Raw genomic sequence first — 20,119 nt, 5'->3', positions numbered from 1 at the left:
AGAAGAACAGAAGAAAGACCCCCTACTGCAAATTAGCCCATGTGAAGTACAAACACTTTCAGGTTAATTATTGATAAATTTCAAAATCCCCAGATCAAAGAGAAAATTTTGCAAGAAACAAAGAAAAAAAAGTAATTCAAATATGCTGGAGGTACAATTAGAATTAGACTTATCAGCAGCCACAATAAAAGACAAGTCCTGGAATCATATATACTGGCAATCAAAGAACTAGACCTAGAGCTAAAAATTGATATTTTGATATCCAGAAAAATTATGCATAATATTGAATGAAAAAAAAGACATTCAATGAACTTGCAGATTTTCAGGACTTTTTAAAATAATAACTTTTTATGGGGCAGCTTATTGCTGCAGTGGATAGAGCACCAGCCCTGAAGTCAGGAGGACCGGAGTTCAAATCTAGCCTGAAACACTTAATACTTCCTAGCTGTGTAACTTAAGCCCAATCACCTTAAAAATTTTTTATTTTCAAAATACATGCAAAGATAGTTTTCAACATTCACCTTTGCAAAACCCCCTGTATTCCAAATTTTTTCCTTCCTTCCCCCCCCAGCAAGCAATCCAATATGTTAAACATGCGTTATTCTTCTATATATATTTCCACATTTATCATACTGCACAAGAAAAAAAAATCAAAAAGGAAAAAACATAAGAAAAAAAAGTAAGCAAATAGCAACAAAAAAAGTGAAAATACTATGTTGTGATCCACATTCAGTCCCCATGGTCCTCTTTCTGGATGCAGATTGCTCTCTCCATCACAAATCTATTGGAATTGGTCAGGACTTTCTTTCAACCAATCCTGAACTCAACAGAAAATTTAACATTTAATAGCCAATATCCAAGATTAATTTCAAGGAACTTAACATGGACAAATTGTTTTTTACGTGGAAATATATACTATATGTGTTTTTTTTTCAGTGAAGCAATTTTTTTTTAATTAAAGCTTTTTTATTTACAAAACATATACATGGATAATTTTTCTACACCATATGTTTAAGATTGACATCAGTAAAGCTCAAAAGAAAGATTAGAGCAGAGTTGAGGATGATCTGATTCTATAAAAGCAAAACTGTCTAGGAAAAAGTAAAAAATAATAATTATGTTTATACAAATGAAGTGAAAAGACTAGATATAAAGTTAGTAGAGGGAGGAGGAGAGCTCATAACTCTGAAAACCTACTCACATTGGGAATGGATTAATAGGCAACACTACATATATATATACCATGAAGGACATAACACCCTCCAAAATCTATAAAGAAATATGGGAAGAGGGATGGGCAGAGGAGGGGACACAGTATTGGGGAAGAAGACAAGGGAAGGATCCATGGATGGGGAGAGATTAAATAATAGCAAGGCAAGTAAGGAGCAGAATTAAAAGTAGAGTTAGCAGGGATAGGAATACTACAATAAGGATCAGGAATAGAGTTTATTAGAAAAAAAAAACTTAAAATATTTACTCAAGAGAGAAATCTACATTATATGTCAGCCATATTAAGATTATTTTAGATGCATGTTTATATATGGGTAAATACATGTGGATATGATTATATGTAGATATGCATGTAGCTTTATGTATGTACATATAGACATATGTATGTGGATCTGAGAGTGAATGTGAATGTAGATGTGTTTGTATAAATCTACATATGTATATATTAATATATCTGTGCTTAACTATAACCTGTTGGGAGATGTGGGGTATGAAAGGAAAAAAAAATAAAGTAAAAAAAGTACACAGCAGAGAACAAAAGAACCTACAAGGAAGTAAAGAAAAGATGGACACTCATGAATATAATTTTTTCTACTATTACATATCATTTCTTGAAATGGAAATTTAATATATAATTTGAATTCTCTCTGATGTTCTGCTGGTCACATGATAACGTTCTGTTTTGTTTTTTGTAATGTTCTCTGGTTGGGTTTTCTTGGGGTCTCTGGAGCAGCCTTCATTTCAGTTCAGTAATCTCCACAGGAGTAGCCAGGGGTTAAAGTCCAAATCCTTTATTATCTCTTTCAAAGTCTTTTTTCCTTGCCTGGGGCTTCAGCTAGCTTTTTTTAGAGGTCTTCGGGAGCCTTGGTTTCAGTGAAGAATGAAAGGAGGAGAGCCTGCCACGGAAGTGGTGTGAGATCGGATGAATGAATCTAAATCCAAGGGCTTGTGCTCCAGCCTCTGGCCTTCTATAGAGTCTTCTATGGCTCTATGAATCTAACTGAGTTTGTACGAGCTTATATGCTCTCTTATCATAGGTGTGAATCTTGTAGAACGATATTAAGTACTAAATACATGTACTGAACTAGAAAACTATTAAGCATCATGCTAAGCTATTGTCTTTATCAATTCCACTGAGTTAGCACCTTTTAAGAATCCATGTTTTAAGTTCAGAGTTCTGGCCCATAAAAGTCTTTATTTTCCTTTTTCTTTCTTTCTTCTATTCCTTTTTTTCTTATTTAACAAAATAAATGGAATAAAAAATACAAATACAAAAAAAAAAATCTGTTGTGGAATAGGATGTATTGCCAAAAACCTAATTTCTGCCTGATTACTTTGCAGTTTTCCTTTCAATTGTTTATGTATTATTGAATTTTTTTGGTCAATTCCATTTATTTACTCTATTTTAAAATTCATATCAAATAGTTTTGATTGTTACTTTATGTTAAAGTTTAAGGTTTGGATTCATCTTTCATTCCTGCCTTTTCCAATTAGTTCACATCTTTTCTTTCTTCAAATGAATTTTATTTTATTGAGTTTTATAAAATATCCCTTTGTTAGTTAAATTGGTATAGCACCAAAAATGTAAATAAATTTTATTACTTTTGTGATATGGCATGCTTCACCAATGGGCACTGAGTATTTCTGTGGATCTTTAAGTTGTTCTTTATTTCTTTAAGGAGCACTTTGCAACTGAAGCTATACTTTGTATACTCTTCTACCTTGCCTCAGCTACAAACACTATTTCCCAATTCTGGGCAATTTCATTCACTTTGCTTCATGCAGGTAATATTCACCCTCCTCGTGTTTTGGCTATAATTTCACCTTATAAAGGAAGCATTCTCAAACTCTTTTTATTCTGTGCTTTTTCTATATTGATGACTTCCCATTTATCCTCCACATAGCTTATTTGTACATTATTTACATATTGGTCTATTAGACTGTGATCTCTGAGAGTACAGGCACTGAGTTTGCCTTTCTTTATATCTCTAGAGCTTAGCACTGTTAAAAATGCAAATTGGCTAATTGACTAAAAAAACTTTTTGTTCAATATAATCTCTCTTGTTTAATATTACATTCTTCTTTAATAGGTTTTTTTTTTTTTTTTTTTTGCTGAGGCAATTGGAGTTGAATGACTTGCCCAGGGTGACACAGCTAGGAAAGTGTCTGAGGGCAGATTTGAACTCAAGTCCTCCTGACTTCATAGAGCTAGTGCTCTATCCACTGTACCAACTAGCTGTCCCATAAAAAGCTATTATTTTAAAAAAGTCCTGAAAATCTGCAAGTTTATTGAAAAAAAATAAGAAAAAGATTTAGAGCTAGATGATGCAGTTAAGACCTGAATTCATATTCAGGCTTAGACACTTATTAGTCACATGACTTTCATAAGTCACTTAATTTCTGTTTTTGTTTACTTAGGTTTGATGTGTCTTCCAGATAGTTTGGAGTTGGCTTAAAAAATTCAAGGAAATTCTCTCATAGTCACAAAGCTTTATTAACACAAAAGAAAAGCAAGCTAGACTCAAAGGAAGGTCCAACCGGGAATCTAACAAAATAGTTGAGACATAGGAGAGCTTATAAGGCATATTTTTGAAGGGCAGCCAAGACAGCTGACAGATGGTCCAGATAGGGAATGAGAATGTGAGTCTATGTCTAAGAGTGAGGTATATAATAAGGTCAAAGGAATATCAGCATTTGTGAGGCCAGGGTCCATGAAAATAGCCTGCTGATGGGGATATTTCCTTGCATCCTGAGGTGTTGCAGGAATGTGTCACAAGGCCCAAGTTAGTTCACAAAGGGGCTCTTGAGTTAAGGGCCCTGTCTGACCATCTCTGGGATCCATCATCTCTCTTCTTACTACAGAGATAGTGGACTGGAGAGTAGGCACAATGGTCTCAAATCTTCTGAAGCCACTTCCTACTGGAAAAGGCCTGAAGTTGAGCCTACTAGGAAAGGCCACAAGATCACAAGTCCAACAGGGGAGGAGATGGGGGGTCAAGGATGCCTACAAGTGTTATATGCAAAGTCTAACCCAGCTAGCCCAATGAAAAGTTCACAAAGAAGCTCTGAGTTAGGGCCCCCCACTAGTGGTCTCTGGGACATCGTTTCCTCAAAAATAAGGATGATAATAGCACCAACCTCCCAGGATTATTTAAAAAATCAAATGAGATATTTGCGAAATGTTTACTTAACATTTACATAAATATGTGCAAGGGACTATCCTAACTACTATTAAGAGTCCATAGATACAATGTGGTTCAACTCTCATTTTATATGTAGTAAATTCATATGGAGGGCAGCTAAATGTTGCAGTAAGTGGAAAATCAAATCTAGGTTTAGACACTCATTAGTTGTTATGCTAAACGAGTCACTTAACCCTGTTTGCCTCAGTTTTATCATCTGCAAAATGAATTGGGAGAAGGAAACAGCCAATCACTCCAGAGTCTTTGTCAAGAAAATCCCAAATGAGATCACAAAGAATCATTCACAATGAACAATTCATTTGACTGAGAATAAAAAAAAAAAAAAAAAAAAGCAAACCCCTACAATCATCTTTTTACTTCTGATTATATAGCCTTCAATGATTCTGCTAAGAAAAGCACTGCTATTACTGCAGAGATATTAAACTCATAGTCCATAGGTTCTAAACTCAGTCTATTCTGAACAAAGTCAGAACCAGATTAAAATATATTTGAGAAATGTTTAAAAAAAATAAATGTTAACACCACATGGAAATGTAGATTCTAAGTCCATTAGGTGACCTATAGGAATTCGTTCCTATCTGAGCTTGATACTGGGAGTGTTGTGGATTAGGAAGCAAAGAACTTGGCTTCAGATTTTGCCTCTGTCACTGACTACCTATGAATCCCCAGACAACTCATTCAACCTCTCTTCAGTTTCCTCAGTTCTAAAATGAGAAGCTTACTCTAGATGATCTATATGATGCCTTGAAAGTTTAAATCTATGATCCCATGTAAATTTAGTTCACATGTACTCAATTATTTATTCTCAGCCTTATCACAGTGACTGGAACACAGAAGGAACTTAATGTTGATTAAATGACTGATTGATTGAGAGAGTCTTTGATCAAATTATCCAAAAGGAAATTATGTTTTGGGCCACAGTTACTGTCAAAGCAGTATCACTACAAAACTTTTTCTCCCTACAGTTTCTTAATATTCAAAAGTCTAAGAAAAAACAGAATTAAGGTAGTAAAAATAAATTTTACTTTAATTTCAGTCTTAGAATACTAGTTTAGTCATAGAAATGGTTTTATTCTTTAGCTATAAAAACCAACCATAAAAAGTTAGACATGAAAAATTTTCTTAAAGAATAAACAAAACCTTATTATATACATAGAAATCCATATTATTATAAAAATATCTCTTTGAAAATGATCAAAGAAGTCCCGGACTAATAAAGTAAGTTATTAATAAAGTAAGTTAGTTACTAATAAAGTAAGTATGTCAACACATTTTGAAAGAGGACAATGAGTAAACCAAATGTCAATTCAGTATTGATCTATGATACCTGTTATTTGTGATTACAATAAACATAGTTTGCTAGAGGGTATTTCTGAGACATTTAGATTCTGATAAAGACTTTAAAAGGCAGAAAAACAAATTAGAACTAATTTCCAGTTGGGTAAAGATTGGTTCATTCTATTTATCTTGGTCAATACAGGAGTCATAATGGTCCTAAGTGGCTCTCCACACTGGGCAAAGTAAATAGTAAAATGTTTTACATATGAAATAAATACAGATAGAATCACAGTATTTTAAAAGGATAGGGCTTATTACTCACTGTCTGCACAAATACTTAAACACATGTAGCTTAGCTAAAACATGATCAAAGCTGTTAATGAAAAAAAATTAGTTTTTTAAGGCCAGTTAATTTTTTATATTAGTCTTTCTTAAATGCAAAAGCTAATAGTTTCTGGTTGGTAGAGACATCTAGAAGTTTTTGTTTTTTAGTCAATTTCAGATTCTCCTTTGGTTTTTCTTGTTCTCTCTGTTTTGTACTATCACTGCTGGGCTGTTTTCGCTTTTTTGTTTCAGCTTCATTTGTAGCTCCTCCTTTGGCCTTACTGGTCCATGCCTGATAAAACAATGGAAAAAGAAATTAAGTGAAAACTAATGCTATTTAAAAGTATGACTAGATATTTATGGTTCATGGTATAGTGCCTAGAAAAACTAACCATCTATACTGGCAATATTGGCAGAAGAGGGAGCTAACTTATACTACTGAAATCAAACCTAGAAAACACACACACATACACACACACACACACACACACACACACACACACACACACACACACACACAAACACACCACCTCACTTACAAAGTACATTAAGATTCATTTCCTGGCCTTATATAGAATACCTAATCTATTAAATTCCCAAATACCTAATGGATTTCTAAAAATAGATATTTACCTTTCAGGATTTCTCTACAGCTTTTCTTACCTTCCTTTCTTCATCTGACAACATTCTGAATCTATTCATTCCTTCTTTTATTATATCTGGTTCCTGTGATAAATGAGGATGATCAGTCAAAATATTACTTCTGTTTTCTTCCAGCCACATCTGGAATCCAGTCTTTGGCCTAAAAGAATTAATACCAAAAAAGCTATTTTAACTGCTAATCACATTTGGAAAATTATCTTTATATTTGAAGCTGCATGATGCCTTTACCTTTTCATAACTCATAAAAAAAAGGGCATTTTTCTCTTTGGTCATTTTTCAAATTGGTAATTAATCATTAATTTCATAAAATCTATATGTGATCCATAACTACCTGGCTAAGAGTCCAGAATAAATTACTTATAATTATCATGGTACTATAATTTATTTTAAACAAGCAAATATAACTTTATATATAATCAAATTTAAAAGAAAAAAAATAGATAACTTCACTTTCTCAGAAATATTTATAAATTAAACATGTAGTATTAAATTCATAAAGGACTGAACCTTAGGGTAATGCCAATTATTTTTTCTAATTAAAATGTTCCCAAGGCCTTCTTTCTACCACTTTATATTTTTATAATATTTTAAAATATATTTTATAGTTTTAACATTATATTTTTATATAATTTTTATTTTTTTGTTTTAAAAGTAAAATATTTTTTTAAAAATTTAAGAAATAAAGAAATCTTGCTAATTTCTTGCCTTTATATACTTATATATATGTATATATATATATACACTTATATACTTCATATACTTTGTCATTTGACAAAATAAAGCCATAATATGAAATCTGGATTTCATTTCATTAACCACTTAAAATAAATCTAATGAAATAACATGACTTTTCTCCTTTGATGAATATTTTAGATCCATCATTTTTAAAATTATGATTATTATGTTATATTTAATTTTCAAAAATTTAATATGCATCAACCAAAAAACCTCACAAAGAACAAAGTCTTATATAAAAAAACACCATCATTTAACAAAGCAAATCTGAACAAACCAAAGGAAAACCAAAGAAAGCCAAACAATGTGCTGTGTTCTCTTTCCAAGTTGGTTTCAGATTTTGCAACCTTTTTTTAAAATGAAGAAATAACTAATATGTACATATTATTTTGATTTTGCTTATTTTGCTTCATATGTGTCTGCCTATATTTCCATGTATTCTTCATATTTCTCTCATTATTTTACAGCAACATAAGATTATTCCATTATGTTTATACATTAATTTATTCAGTCACTTTCTATGTATTAGAACATAATGGCTATTTCTTTTACTATTGCCAATTAATGCCAAAGCTATTAATATTTTTGTACAAACTGTTCTATTTTAAAGATAAACTACCAAATGGATTCCTGAGATAGAATTGTATTGTTCTTACTGTGTATTCTGCATTATCGCTTTTCAAAAACTCTGTATGGTTGTACAGTACCACCTCTGATTTAATTGTGTCCTGTTTTCCCTTTGCCCTAATAACAATGAAGCATATGGGAAGAGAAAGGAAATAAGTATTTAAATAGAATCTACTATATGCTAGATAGTGTGCTGAATACTATTTCACTTGATAATATTATCTCAGTTTATAGGTTTTTTCCCCCCCATTTTAGCAGATGTCACAGTTTAAGATGTCTAGATTAACAAAAATCTAATTAGGAAATATGTGCATCTTTTCACATGCTCAAGAACATTAAAGCAATAGTTTATATTTTCTTCTTCAAAAATTGTCTCTTCATGCTTTTTTTACCATTGCACCACCAAGTAACTATTATAATAGATAAATTGGCAACTCTAATGCTATAGTTATAGAGCATTTTATTATCTACAGTGTTAGAGGGAGTTTTTCATTAAAAGTTCCCTATACTCATGAAATCTCAGATCTGATTAAAAAAAATTACACACACATACACAAATGAAATGTTGAACCTCTGTTATTTTTGCAAATATTTTCCCAATACATCTTTTAATTGCAAAATATTTTGTGCTATGTAGCATATTTTTAATTTTGTATAATTAAATCCTGTGATTATGTTTTCTAATAATTTCTTCCATTTGTTTGGTTCTTCTTTTCCATAGTTGGGACAAATATACTATTACTTCTTCCTCTTTTAAAAAAATGACTTTAAAAAATTAGACTATAGTTATGAGTTTGTTATATTCCAAACTAAATTTATTTAAAATATATATTATAAATATGACAATAATATATTAAAATCTCCTAGTATTACTGAGAGTGAAAAGATTGTTTTATGAATCCAGTTTTCTATAGATTCAATTAATATAAAAGATACAAAATTCCAGAATTAAAAGTATAGTCAAATCTTTATAATTTATGAATAGAAACCTTAACAGAAGAATAAAATCAGTTAGATGCCCTTTCTCATCTGAAAAGATAAAATATAATTTTAATCACATTACTTTAAATAATAGTTTTAAAAATTATACACTAAAGCTTTAAAAGAAATATAATGAACATATTGCGAAGGCAATAAAATTTTATGTAACTTGACCTTTCATTTTCAATATTTTGAGAAGATGGAGCTGGGCTGTCAGATAATGAATTTTCAGGATTTTCTTTCTCTTCCACAATTTTATCTGTTTGGGAGGTACAAGCCTGAAAAAAGTTTGTTGCTGGTATCTATAAAAGAATTACAAAAATGCTACAACTTAGAAAGGTTAATAATTTTATATATCATAAGTACATCTGAAATAACATTTTCAAATAGTATTTCAAAATAGCATGACACAACCATGTCAAAATCACACTCAAATAATTCTCACTTTCTGGAAAGTCCCTGATTCCCAGAACTTAGTTCCCTCATAATAACAAGACTGTCCTCAAATATTTCAGCCTTGCTTTCTCAGAGTGCAAACAGGAGGCTTTCCCTCTTTCCAAATAATTAAGGCTCTTAGAATTAGATAAGTAAACTGGTGAAATGATCATAAATCTTCAAGATAAAAAATGTGATCTGATTCTGAATAGTTACAAGACTTTCCCTATGATGATTTACAATACTTTCTTATTGTATATACTTTTTTTATTTAATTCTAGAACTGTACATTGTTAGATAATTTTTAAAAAAATGTTTTCCTATTTTTCAGAATCAAAGACCTAATAAGTCATAAAGACAAAAATAACAATCTGAGAATGAGGAAAAAAATATATAACTGGAATAAAAAGAGTTGTCAAGAAGGTAGGAAGAATGCAGGAATTATAAACAATCTAATAAAATTCTGGTTTTATTTATGTGTATGTGTATGTAGTAGTATGTGCACATGCGTGCACATATTTGGAATTGACACAAATATATGACTGAGGTCCATTCCCCCCATAGAAGTACTCAAAAGATTAGAACATTTTCAAAAGAAATGCCAACTATCAATAACTCTATGCTATGAATCACTAATAAAAATAATACAAATTCAACCACTATTTTACTTCACGCCCAGCAAATTGATAAAGATTAAAAAATAGGGAAAAAGGCAAAAGCTGGAGAGGTTGTAAAAGATTTTGTACAAACAATTTAGAAAATAATTTAGAATTATACAAAGTTTATATTCTGATCCAAAAATTCCACCCAAAATCTTTAAAGCATTTTTTACTAGAAACAAATTAGATGTAATGGAGTATTATTGTTCCATAAGAAAGTATGTGGAAAATACAAGGAATTATGGAAAGTCTTACATGAATTAATGCAGAATGAAATAAGCACAACCAGGAAGATAAAAAAATATACACAGAGACTACCAAACTTGGTCCAAAGAAGAGATTTGAAAATGTACCATCTTCCCTTTGGATAAGTGAGGACTATAATTATGAATATTATTACAACATAAATAATAAAAAGGGACAGTTTTAGAGAAACCTCGGAAGAATAATGAACTAATTACAGAGTAAAGTGAGCAGAGCTAGGGAGAAAAATTTATTCAATAACATCAACATAATAGAGATAATCAACCCTAAAGATTTCTGTTCAGAATAACTGTATTTCGCTAAGACCAATAATGAAGAACTACCCAATCCTGATAAATGCTGAATTCAAGATATATCAACTGAAATATCTATTTTGAGGCATGCCCAACTTGGGAAATTCTCAAGTTTTGCTTGATCAAGTATGCTTGTTACTGAAGTGTTTCCCCACCTCCCATATGTGAGGGAAGGGGAGTAAGAATAGACAAAGGAAGAAGGAAAAGAAAAAGTTTGTCAGTTGAAAAAAAATCAAAGATAGAAAAAAAGACACAGCTTAAATCCCAATGTCAGCAAACTGCCTGGAGGTAGAGAAGTGGGAGCTAAGAGGGAACTGCATGTACCCTCCTCTCATTAACCCTGCTGTTTATATCTTTTCCCCTTCATTAATCTTGAAAACAAAGGCTGTTTTTGATCTTTGTTTTCTCAATTGTTAGCACAGTTTTTATATAGTAAGTGCTTAATAATTACTGATTGGCTAATTGCATTATTAAGACTCAGTTAACATACATTCAGCAATACACACATATATGTGAACAGAAATGTTCAGCTCTTTCCAAGGCTCATTCCTTCCCCTTAATCTTTATAATTACTATACTACCTGGTTCCCCATTTACTATAATGTCTAAAAGCATCTCATTATTCAGCCTCATCTGCTAGTTCTTCATTCATTTCAGACCAAAACAGGGACACTTAAAAGTTATTGGGTCTTCTTTTTTCCCCCATTATGCTATATTACTTATTGATCTTATCAGTTTTCATGTCTATGTAAATCTTATCATATACCTTATTAAGCTCCCTTGAGTTCCAGTCCCCATATTACCATCTACCCTTTGGCCATTTCTAATTGGATATCTTGTAGGCATCTCAAAATCAGCATATCCAAAACAAATCTTTATCCTTCCACTTAATTCCCCCCACTTTACCAAATCTCTATGGTTGGTGAGGACACCACTAATCTTCCAATCAGCCAGGTTCATGTTCTTGATAATATCCTTGACTTCTCACTTCACAAATCAATCCAAAATCAAATCTTGTCAAATTTTGTCACTTTTTTCTTTCACATAATTGGATTTATGTATATTCCCTTCTTTTCACTTACATTCTAGTACCCTACTATAGACTATTATTTCTCACTTAGTCTCCTCCTTTCAGCAGTCTCAAGCCTCTCCTCACTCTAATCTCTCTCCAGATGTCAACCTGGTTTTTCTGAAATGAAGATATGACTATGTCACTTCTCTTCAATGAGATCCAGTGGTTTTCTGTTGCTTCCAGAATCAAATATAATCCTTTGTTTGGCATTTAAAATTCTTCATAACCCCCCCCAAGAAGGTAATAACTTTTCCAATCTTTGCATTTTGCTCCCTTTTATGTCCCTCCACATGCTAGAACAGCAGCCAACCTTCTCTTCCTGACGTGATCTTCCATGTTCTGTCTCCATGTCTTTGAACTCATTGCTCCCCATATCTGGAATGCTCACTTCTGCCTCTTAGTTTCCCTGGATTTACTGCTCCCTCTAGAAGCTAATGTCTTCTAAGTGTTTCTATCTATTGTGTATGTCTTGTTCTTTACATGTTGTCTGTCCTATTGAGCTTTTTCTTTGTACCTCCAGTATTTAGCTGTAATGTTCTCTGGGAGCAGGTTACTTGGGGGGGGCTTCTGGGAGCAGCCTTAGTTTCAGTTCAGATCAATAATCCCAATTGCAGCCAGGAGTTAAAGTCCAGATCCTTTATTGTCTCCTTCTAAATAGCCTGGTTAGCTTTTTTAGAGGCCTATTTTTCTCGTTGGTTCCAAAAGCTCTTGCTGCTAGTCCTTTGTCTCTTCCAGCTTCAGCCTCTTAGCTCCCTTTGAATCTCCAGCCAACACAAAGGTGGAATATGGAATGAATCTGATTCCGCCCCCAAGTGGGATTGTGGGCTTGACTTGTGAATCTCCTGAAGTTGATCCTAATTGAGGCTCTTAGCTTATATATGCTCTCTAAAGGTATGAATTCTCTTAAAGGTGTGAACTCAGTACATAAGCATTGTCTTTATCAATTCCAATGATTTAGCACCTTGTTTCAAGTTCTGGCCCATAACATCTCCCACTTTCTTTTGATTTAGAACAGAAGGTGGCTGTGACCTCCCTGACTTCTCAAGGAGGTGAGAACCTCTAAAAAGAAGGTGATCATGCCTTCCCTGACTACTCACAAAAGGAGTGAAAACACCATAAAAAAGGAGGTGATCATGCTCTTCCTGACATCTCAGGAAGGAGGATGAAAACACCAGAGGAAATGGGAAATCAAATCAGATTAGCGGGTTTCTGAAGGGGTTCACTTGAAACAAGTATACATAAATCCATCAATATGGAAGTTATTACACATAATTACATAAATTACATAAGCACATATCAATATAACACAGGCTAATAGTGATGTAACAAATGACATGAATCAACATGAGGAATTATACATGTCCATAAGTCTTAGAAATAGTCCAAAAGGAATCTATTGTCCATTAGTTCATGAGCCAGGAATCCAATAATTCGTGCAAGCTTTGAAGTCCTGCAATAGATTTTATCAACAATTTTTCATCTCAAGGAATCCAATGATTCCTGCTAATTTTCAAGTCCTGCAACAGTCTTATCTTGTGTTAGGGAATCCAATGATTCCTGCAGATTTTATTCTTAGGTCTTCTCCTTTGTTTCCAGATTTTTCTCTTTTTCTATCTCTCTCCAGGTGCTCATTGCCATCCATCTGTTTCCTTCTCCATCTGTAGGAATTCAAGCAAATCCTTTCTCCCAAGCAATTAACCTCTCTAATCCCCTTCTATTTACCACTTTCTAGATTTCTCCTCATCATCTGACAATTACTTTGGAGCTGTTTGCACTGGACACTGCCCTGTTGGTTTAAAAAGCCTGTATTCTCCTCAATTGTAATCCCTTTCTGCCATCTGATTGCTTTTCTGTTGACTGATCATGTAATCCCTTTCTGCCATCTGATGCTTTTTGGATGATTGATTACATCAGAATCAAGGTGTAACCTCAGCTGCCATTATGTCCCACCTATCTTTTGTATGATATCTTGGGGCTGGGCCCTGCCTCTCATTTCCCTGGGTCAATGTACATTCTGAGGCCCAGTGGAAGCCCTTGTGGCATTTTGGACATGGGGTTTTAGGTCTTCTTTCAGCCTGTCCTCTCAGTCTATCTCTATATCTACACTGGGTTCTCAGATGTCCTAGTTTTCCACACTGAAAACATCGATTTTCTCTACAAGTCCCTTGCCAAGAGGACCCTGTCTTCCCAAGTTCATCATAGTCTGGGTATAATAAGCATTTGTGCCCACTGTGGTACAGCGTCTTATGATCTCCTCTAAACGAGCATCTTTGTGTAGTCCCCATATAATTCTTTTGCAAATGCAAATAGCATTTTCCTTAGCCAGATGTCTGGTAATTATTTCTGTAATTGCATTTTCTCCAATGGTTCTTATTACAGCTGTTTGCAAATGTCCCACAAAATCCGCAAAGAGTTCATTGGAACCTTGCTCATTTTTGTGAAGGCTTTACCTCCATCTTTCTGTCCGGGGAGGGAACCCCAAGCTTTTATTGCAGCCTTAGAAATTTGCTCATACACTGTTAGGGGATAATTAATCTGTTCTGAATTCTCTCCATACTGACCTTCACCTGCTAGTTCATCAAAAGTGATTTGTATGTTAACTCCTGTTTGCCTATTGCATCTGGCTTGAATCCTACATAATTCATGATACTCTGAAAGCCACAAGTTTTGTCCAGGTTCTAAACATGTCCTTGCTATGGACAATCACTCGAGGTTAGGGTTTCATAAGACAAATTATCTAGTAACCTCTTAACATAAGATGATTTAGCCCCATAAAGAGTGCAACCTTTTTTCAAATCCTTGATTTTTTCCATATCAAAGGGAGTGTATCTTCTCCTTTTTTGACCTGAAGAGTCAAGCTCTTCAATTACAGGGTATGCATGTATTGAATCAGATACATCCTGTCCTTCACTTTTTGCCTTAACCAGTGCCTTTTCTAATCTTGTCATAGGCTGCTTAATAGGTGGTTGATTGTGTTACTGCCTCTCCCCCTCCTCCTTCTCCCTCCACTCATGAAGGGTGAATTGAGGGAGGTAGGTCAGGGGATTGGGAATGATCTAATTTCTCTTGCTATGAATTCTTATCTGATTCTTCATCCTTTTCACGTAGTTTAGTTGGCACCTCCCCCTCCTGCTCTTTCTTCTTCTTTTTCTTTATTCTAACACTTATATAATTTCCTAAAGCCAGTTATATTAAATTATAAGTATTAAGTATGTCTTTGGAAATTAAATCAGCTCCACTTTTATTGTAGAATTGACAAAGTTACTCTCCTACTAATTTCCACTCGTCTAGATCCAACTCTTTCCATAGAGAACCAAGGAGATGTGTACTATACAGTTTCTAAAAGTTCAGTGATCTGTTCCCAAATTATAATCAAATCTTGGCTTTTCATAACCCTGACAATACTCTCTACACATTTTTCTTGAAGAGAAACAGAAGGCTGTTTTCTAAACATCTGTCCAATTTTAGCTGAAATACTATTTTAGCCCTTTAACAAAGTTTCTCTGTTTATTTTTGTACTCACCCTAATTTCTGGGTCAGGAGACTTTTCCACTGAAATCAGAATTGTGTCTGTCCCATGTTTGGGCACCAAAATGTAATGTTATTCTCTAAAGTGTAATATTCTCTGGGAGCAGATTTCTTGTGGAAATTCTGGAGGCATTCCTAGTTTCAGTTCAGCTCAATAACCCCAAATGCAGGCAGGAGTTAAAATCCAGATCCTTTATTGTTTCCTTCAAAACAGCCCAGTTAGCTTTCTTAAATACCTATCTCTCTCCTTGGTTCCAAGAGCTCTTGCCGCTAGTCCTTTGTCTCTTCCAGCTTCAGCCTCTAGCTCCCTCTGAATCTCCAGCCAGCACAAAGGTGGAATATGGAATGAATCTGACTCCACCTCCGAGAGTGGGATTGTGGGCTTCTAACTTGTGAATCTCCCGAAGTTGATCTTACTTGACGCTCCTAACTTATATATGCTCTCTAAAGGTATGAACTCTGATGTGTGAACTCTCTTAAAGGTGTGAACTAAGTACATAAGCATTGTCTCTATCAATTCCAGTAACTTAGCACCTTGTTTCAAGTTCTGGCCCATAACATTTAGCATAGTGCTAGATATACAGCAAGTACTAATTGAGTCCTTGTTGATTAATTGAATAATTTTTAAGTGTTAAAATAAGCTAACATTCTGTAGAGCAATTTGAAACTATGTACAAAGAGCTATAAAACTGTGCATATCCTTTGATCCAGCAATGTCATTACTGGGTTTGTATCCTAAAGTGATCATAAAAGAGTAGCAGCAGTGGTGGCAAGGAAATTGGAAAGTGAGCAGATGCTCATCAATTGGGGAAATTGTTGAATAAGTTATGGTATATAAAAGTAATGGAATATTGTTAGAATCCTAGTGTTAACTCAACTTGAAACAAGGTGATAACTCAAGGGAGATGTTAGAATCCTAGTGTTAACTCAATGGAATTGATACAATGCTTATTGTTCACACCTTAGAGGGATATCCTTACAAAGTGCTAAGTCAGTTGCCTAATTTAGCAGGGTATTTAGCAAATCCTCTAGCTCACTAATGTATTTAAGTACTCATTGGAGTTCACACTTTTGGGAGATTCACAAGTCAGAAACCCATAATCCCATTCTTGGGTCAACCTTTTACACTGAACATAAAAAGAGCTTCAGTGAGTCAGTCAGAGTTAGTTTGGAACATTGCCAGGAGTTGGAGAGGAGCACTCTGGGAGGAAGCCCACAAGCCCACTCTCGGAAGTGGAGTCAGATTCATTCCATCTTCCACCTTTGTGCTGGCTGGAGGCTAAAGGACAAACCTTTGGATTTGGAGACATTCGGAGGGAGTTCTTGGAACCAAGCAGAGAGATAGGTCTCCAAGAAAACTAACTGGGCTATTTTGGAGGAAGCAATAAAAGATCTGAACTTTTAATACCTGGCTGCATTTGGAGTGATTATTACTTTCAACTGAAACTAAGGTTGCCTCCAGAAAACCTCCCCAAGAAACCTGCTCAGAGAAAACCATTATATTAAAGAAGAGACCACCACAGGATATTATTGTTCTATAAGAAATGATGAATAGGATCACTTTAGAAAAGCCTGGAACATGAACTGACGCTGAGTGAAGTGAGCAGAACCAGGAGAACATTGCATATAATAACAGCAAGATTATGTGAAGATCAACTATGATAGACTAGCTCTTTTCAAAAATATGGTGATACAATACAATTTTAATAGACTTGGGAAGGAAAATGCCATCTACATACAGAAAGGAACTGAATGTGGAGTGAAGCACAGTATTTTCAACTGTTTGTCTATTTGCTTGTTTCTTTCTTGTGGTTTTTCCCTTTTGCTCTGATTTTTCTTTCACAACACGACAGATATGGAAATAAGTTTAAAATGATTTATACATATAGCTGATATGCTTGCTTTGCATTTATAAGTCAAAATAATTTAAAAAATGAATGTTGAAAATTATCTTTACATGTAATTAGAAAATAAAATAGAAAAAAAAATAGTGGCACAATGAGTTCAAATTGTACAGAGGAACACAGTTCTAGAAAAATCAGCTTAGAGTACCTAGCTATAAAACATCTTCTCAAGTATGGGCTAAAGAAACAATATCAAGGGAATCACACTGATAATGTAGATTTGAAGAGAAAACTTAGAGAGAACTTGTAAAAAGAAAGAACTACAGAGTCAGCTTATTTGTAAAAATTAAAGTAAAGGTCATAGAATCTAATATAAAACCAACACCAGTGCATTACCTATATTACAAAGAAAGAGAATCTTCATTACAACAGTGACCTTGATGAACACGTGAGTAATAATGCATGCGACTGGTGTGCAAGAATTACTTCCGGGAATCCTATAGGATGACTCGGCTCTATACCCATTCCCAGCAAAAATTTCAGAAGATGAGATCATCACTCTATACCCCAAATTACGTTGGCCACCATTTGTATGGGGGGGAGGGGGACTGACTGTTGAGGTGAACAGATCCCAGCAATATGCTATCCAGCGTCTGAGTAGGCCCTCCTGTACTAATATCCACTATTATATCTTTGAACCCCTTTGACATCACCAAACTTTGGCCTACCCCCACAGGCCTCTCTATTTCACTCCTATCTTCTATATTTGTTAAGAACAACTGTCTTTGGATTTAACCTCAAATATTTTAGCATTGCTTCCTAAACCCCTTTCTATTTCGGAATCACTTTCCCCCTCCCCCATTTTTTGAAAGATTTCTTTAACAAATCACTAAGTGGGGAATGATGTGAACTTTGAGCTTATTCTCTTCCCATATCAGAAAAAAACCCATCTGGCTATTATCAGGCATAATGCAGTTCCAGACAATTCAGTTTATATAAAGTGATTGTAAGACTGAAACTCTTTATCAGCCTTCAATGTCTGTCCCTCTATTCTGAGCATCTTTAAACAACCCTTGAGATATTGACTGGCATATCTTTAGACAGGTCTGGGACCTGGTCTGCCAGGTACATTCCTTCTGGGTCTTCATTGATCCCTACCTCTGAGCTACCAAATTCTTTCCTGGTACTTCCCCTTCTCCCTTGGGAAACCCCCAAAGTTAAATTTCCCCTATAAAAGATATGCTCATGAAGAGCTTTGTTAAATACTTTTCAGGATTAAGTTAACTCCTACCTTCTCATAGTAGCTTCCCTTTACTTTCCCTTCTTATTATACCTAAGTGGTTAGTCTGCTATATTCCTCTGTGGATTTAGCCTATCAATTAGTGGCACACTTGCATCTCATGGTATATTCCTTTAATAGATTCTTCCAAACTCCTTTCCTTGGCTCCCAAATCTATTTCCTATTTACCTCTCCTGCTGCCTATTTGATCTCTTCATTTTGTTTGAACTTCTTCTCCTAAACAAAAGTCCCTTTGGGGGGAAAAAAAAAGGAACTTAGGAAATGAAGAAGGGGCTAGAGATCAAGTCCACCCTAGACCTCTGCAAAACCTTATTTTATCAGTACAATTGATACAGTACAGTCAGTCAACACAAACTGAATAGGCCTGGCATTGGGTTAAACACTAAAAATAAGAAAAAAAGCAAAAAAGTCTCTGCTCACATTCTAATGGGAGGTTCAACATACAAATAACCACATACAGACAAAAAAGGATTTAAAATGTCAAATGAATTGATATCTAACCCTGGAGGTAATAAGAAGCCTCTGAAATTTATTGAGCAGAGGGACAACTTGATCAAACCTGCACATTAGAAAAATCACTGGCAGCTTGTAAAGATGGAGTATAGAGAGACTTGAAGCAGGGAAACTATATCCCATACATTCCCCAATTCAAGGCATGTAAAATAATTATATCAATAATAATAATGACGATGATAATAATAATAGCCACCACTTATATCACACTTAAAGGTTTTTAAAGAGCTTTACAAATATTATAACATTTTATCCTCATAACAACTTTGGGAAGTAGGTACTTTATAGATGAAGGAACTGAGGTAGTAGAGATTTGCTCAAGGCCACACAATTAATGTAAGTATCTGAGTCTAGGAACTCAGGTCTTTGCTGATCCAGATCCAGTGCTCTATCTATTGCAGGATTATTCTCCACTATAAATGTGAATGAGATGGCTATAAATAAAGTCAAGTATACTCAAAAGGAGAACTGATTCACAGGAAACTGATGATAATAAGAACTGACATGCTAGAAATTTACTAAAAAAAATTTTGTGTTCAAAAAATATTGAAGAAATTTAAAGAAACTAAACAAAGGCTTGGTAATCAAACATTAAAGTGTGTATGTGAGGTATAGCAATTAGAGAAGAAAATAGGAAGTGAAAAAGAAGAAAGGCATACAAGATATTCATATTACAGATAACAAAGCCAGAACTTTGAAACCATCACCTTAATTCAAAAGCATTTCAAAAATTCAAATAGCAACTCATAAATTTCGTTGAAGCTGAGCTTTCTTCACACTCAGACCAGAGAGAACCTACAGAGGGGCTGTCCTAGACTAAAGAGAAATTGAGTCATAAAAGGAAAAGGCCAAACCTAGAAGCAGTGCTTTTCCTGCCTAAAACTTTGACAGTAGAATCTCCTAGGACAAAGAGACAAGTCACAAAGTTCGGGAATACTGATAATGAACCTATACCATCAATCAAGTACATTTAACCATTAATATTGTTTGTACTGCCGTACTTTTTTTTTCTCTTTCCATGTACAGCTGAAATGTGTAATTAATTGTTTTATGTTCTATATATATATTTTAGGCAGTTAGCCTGTTAAGGAATACTTTATATTTTTAAATTTATTGTAAATATTGTAAAAAGTGATTGGACATACTACAAATGCTTTTTCTGGTAATTAA

The 20,119-nt window shown here is 34.1% G+C and overlaps 1 protein-coding gene across 1 annotated transcript in view; it reads right to left on the bottom strand.

Annotated features, from left to right (window-relative positions):
• Positions 1-5,477: 5,477 nt before the first annotated feature.
• Positions 5,478-20,119, bottom strand: part of WDHD1 (WD repeat and HMG-box DNA binding protein 1) — a 102,374-nt gene continuing 87,732 nt past the window's right edge. Inside the window, exons 24-26 of the mRNA XM_051978092.1 lie at positions 9,216-9,343; positions 6,699-6,837; positions 5,478-6,327 (exon numbers count right to left, since the gene is read on the bottom strand). Coding sequence (XP_051834052.1) covers positions 6,133-6,327; positions 6,699-6,837; positions 9,216-9,343 — 462 coding nt within the window. The 3' untranslated portion in view covers positions 5,478-6,132. The remainder of the gene's footprint in view (positions 6,328-6,698; positions 6,838-9,215; positions 9,344-20,119) is intronic.

Source organism: Antechinus flavipes, chromosome 2 (assembly GCF_016432865.1).
Source record: "Antechinus flavipes isolate AdamAnt ecotype Samford, QLD, Australia chromosome 2, AdamAnt_v2, whole genome shotgun sequence".
Classification (NCBI taxonomy): Eukaryota; Metazoa; Chordata; class Mammalia; order Dasyuromorphia; family Dasyuridae; genus Antechinus; species Antechinus flavipes.
Note: the sequence above shows the minus strand (reverse complement) of the source record. Positions and strands in the feature narration are given on the sequence as shown.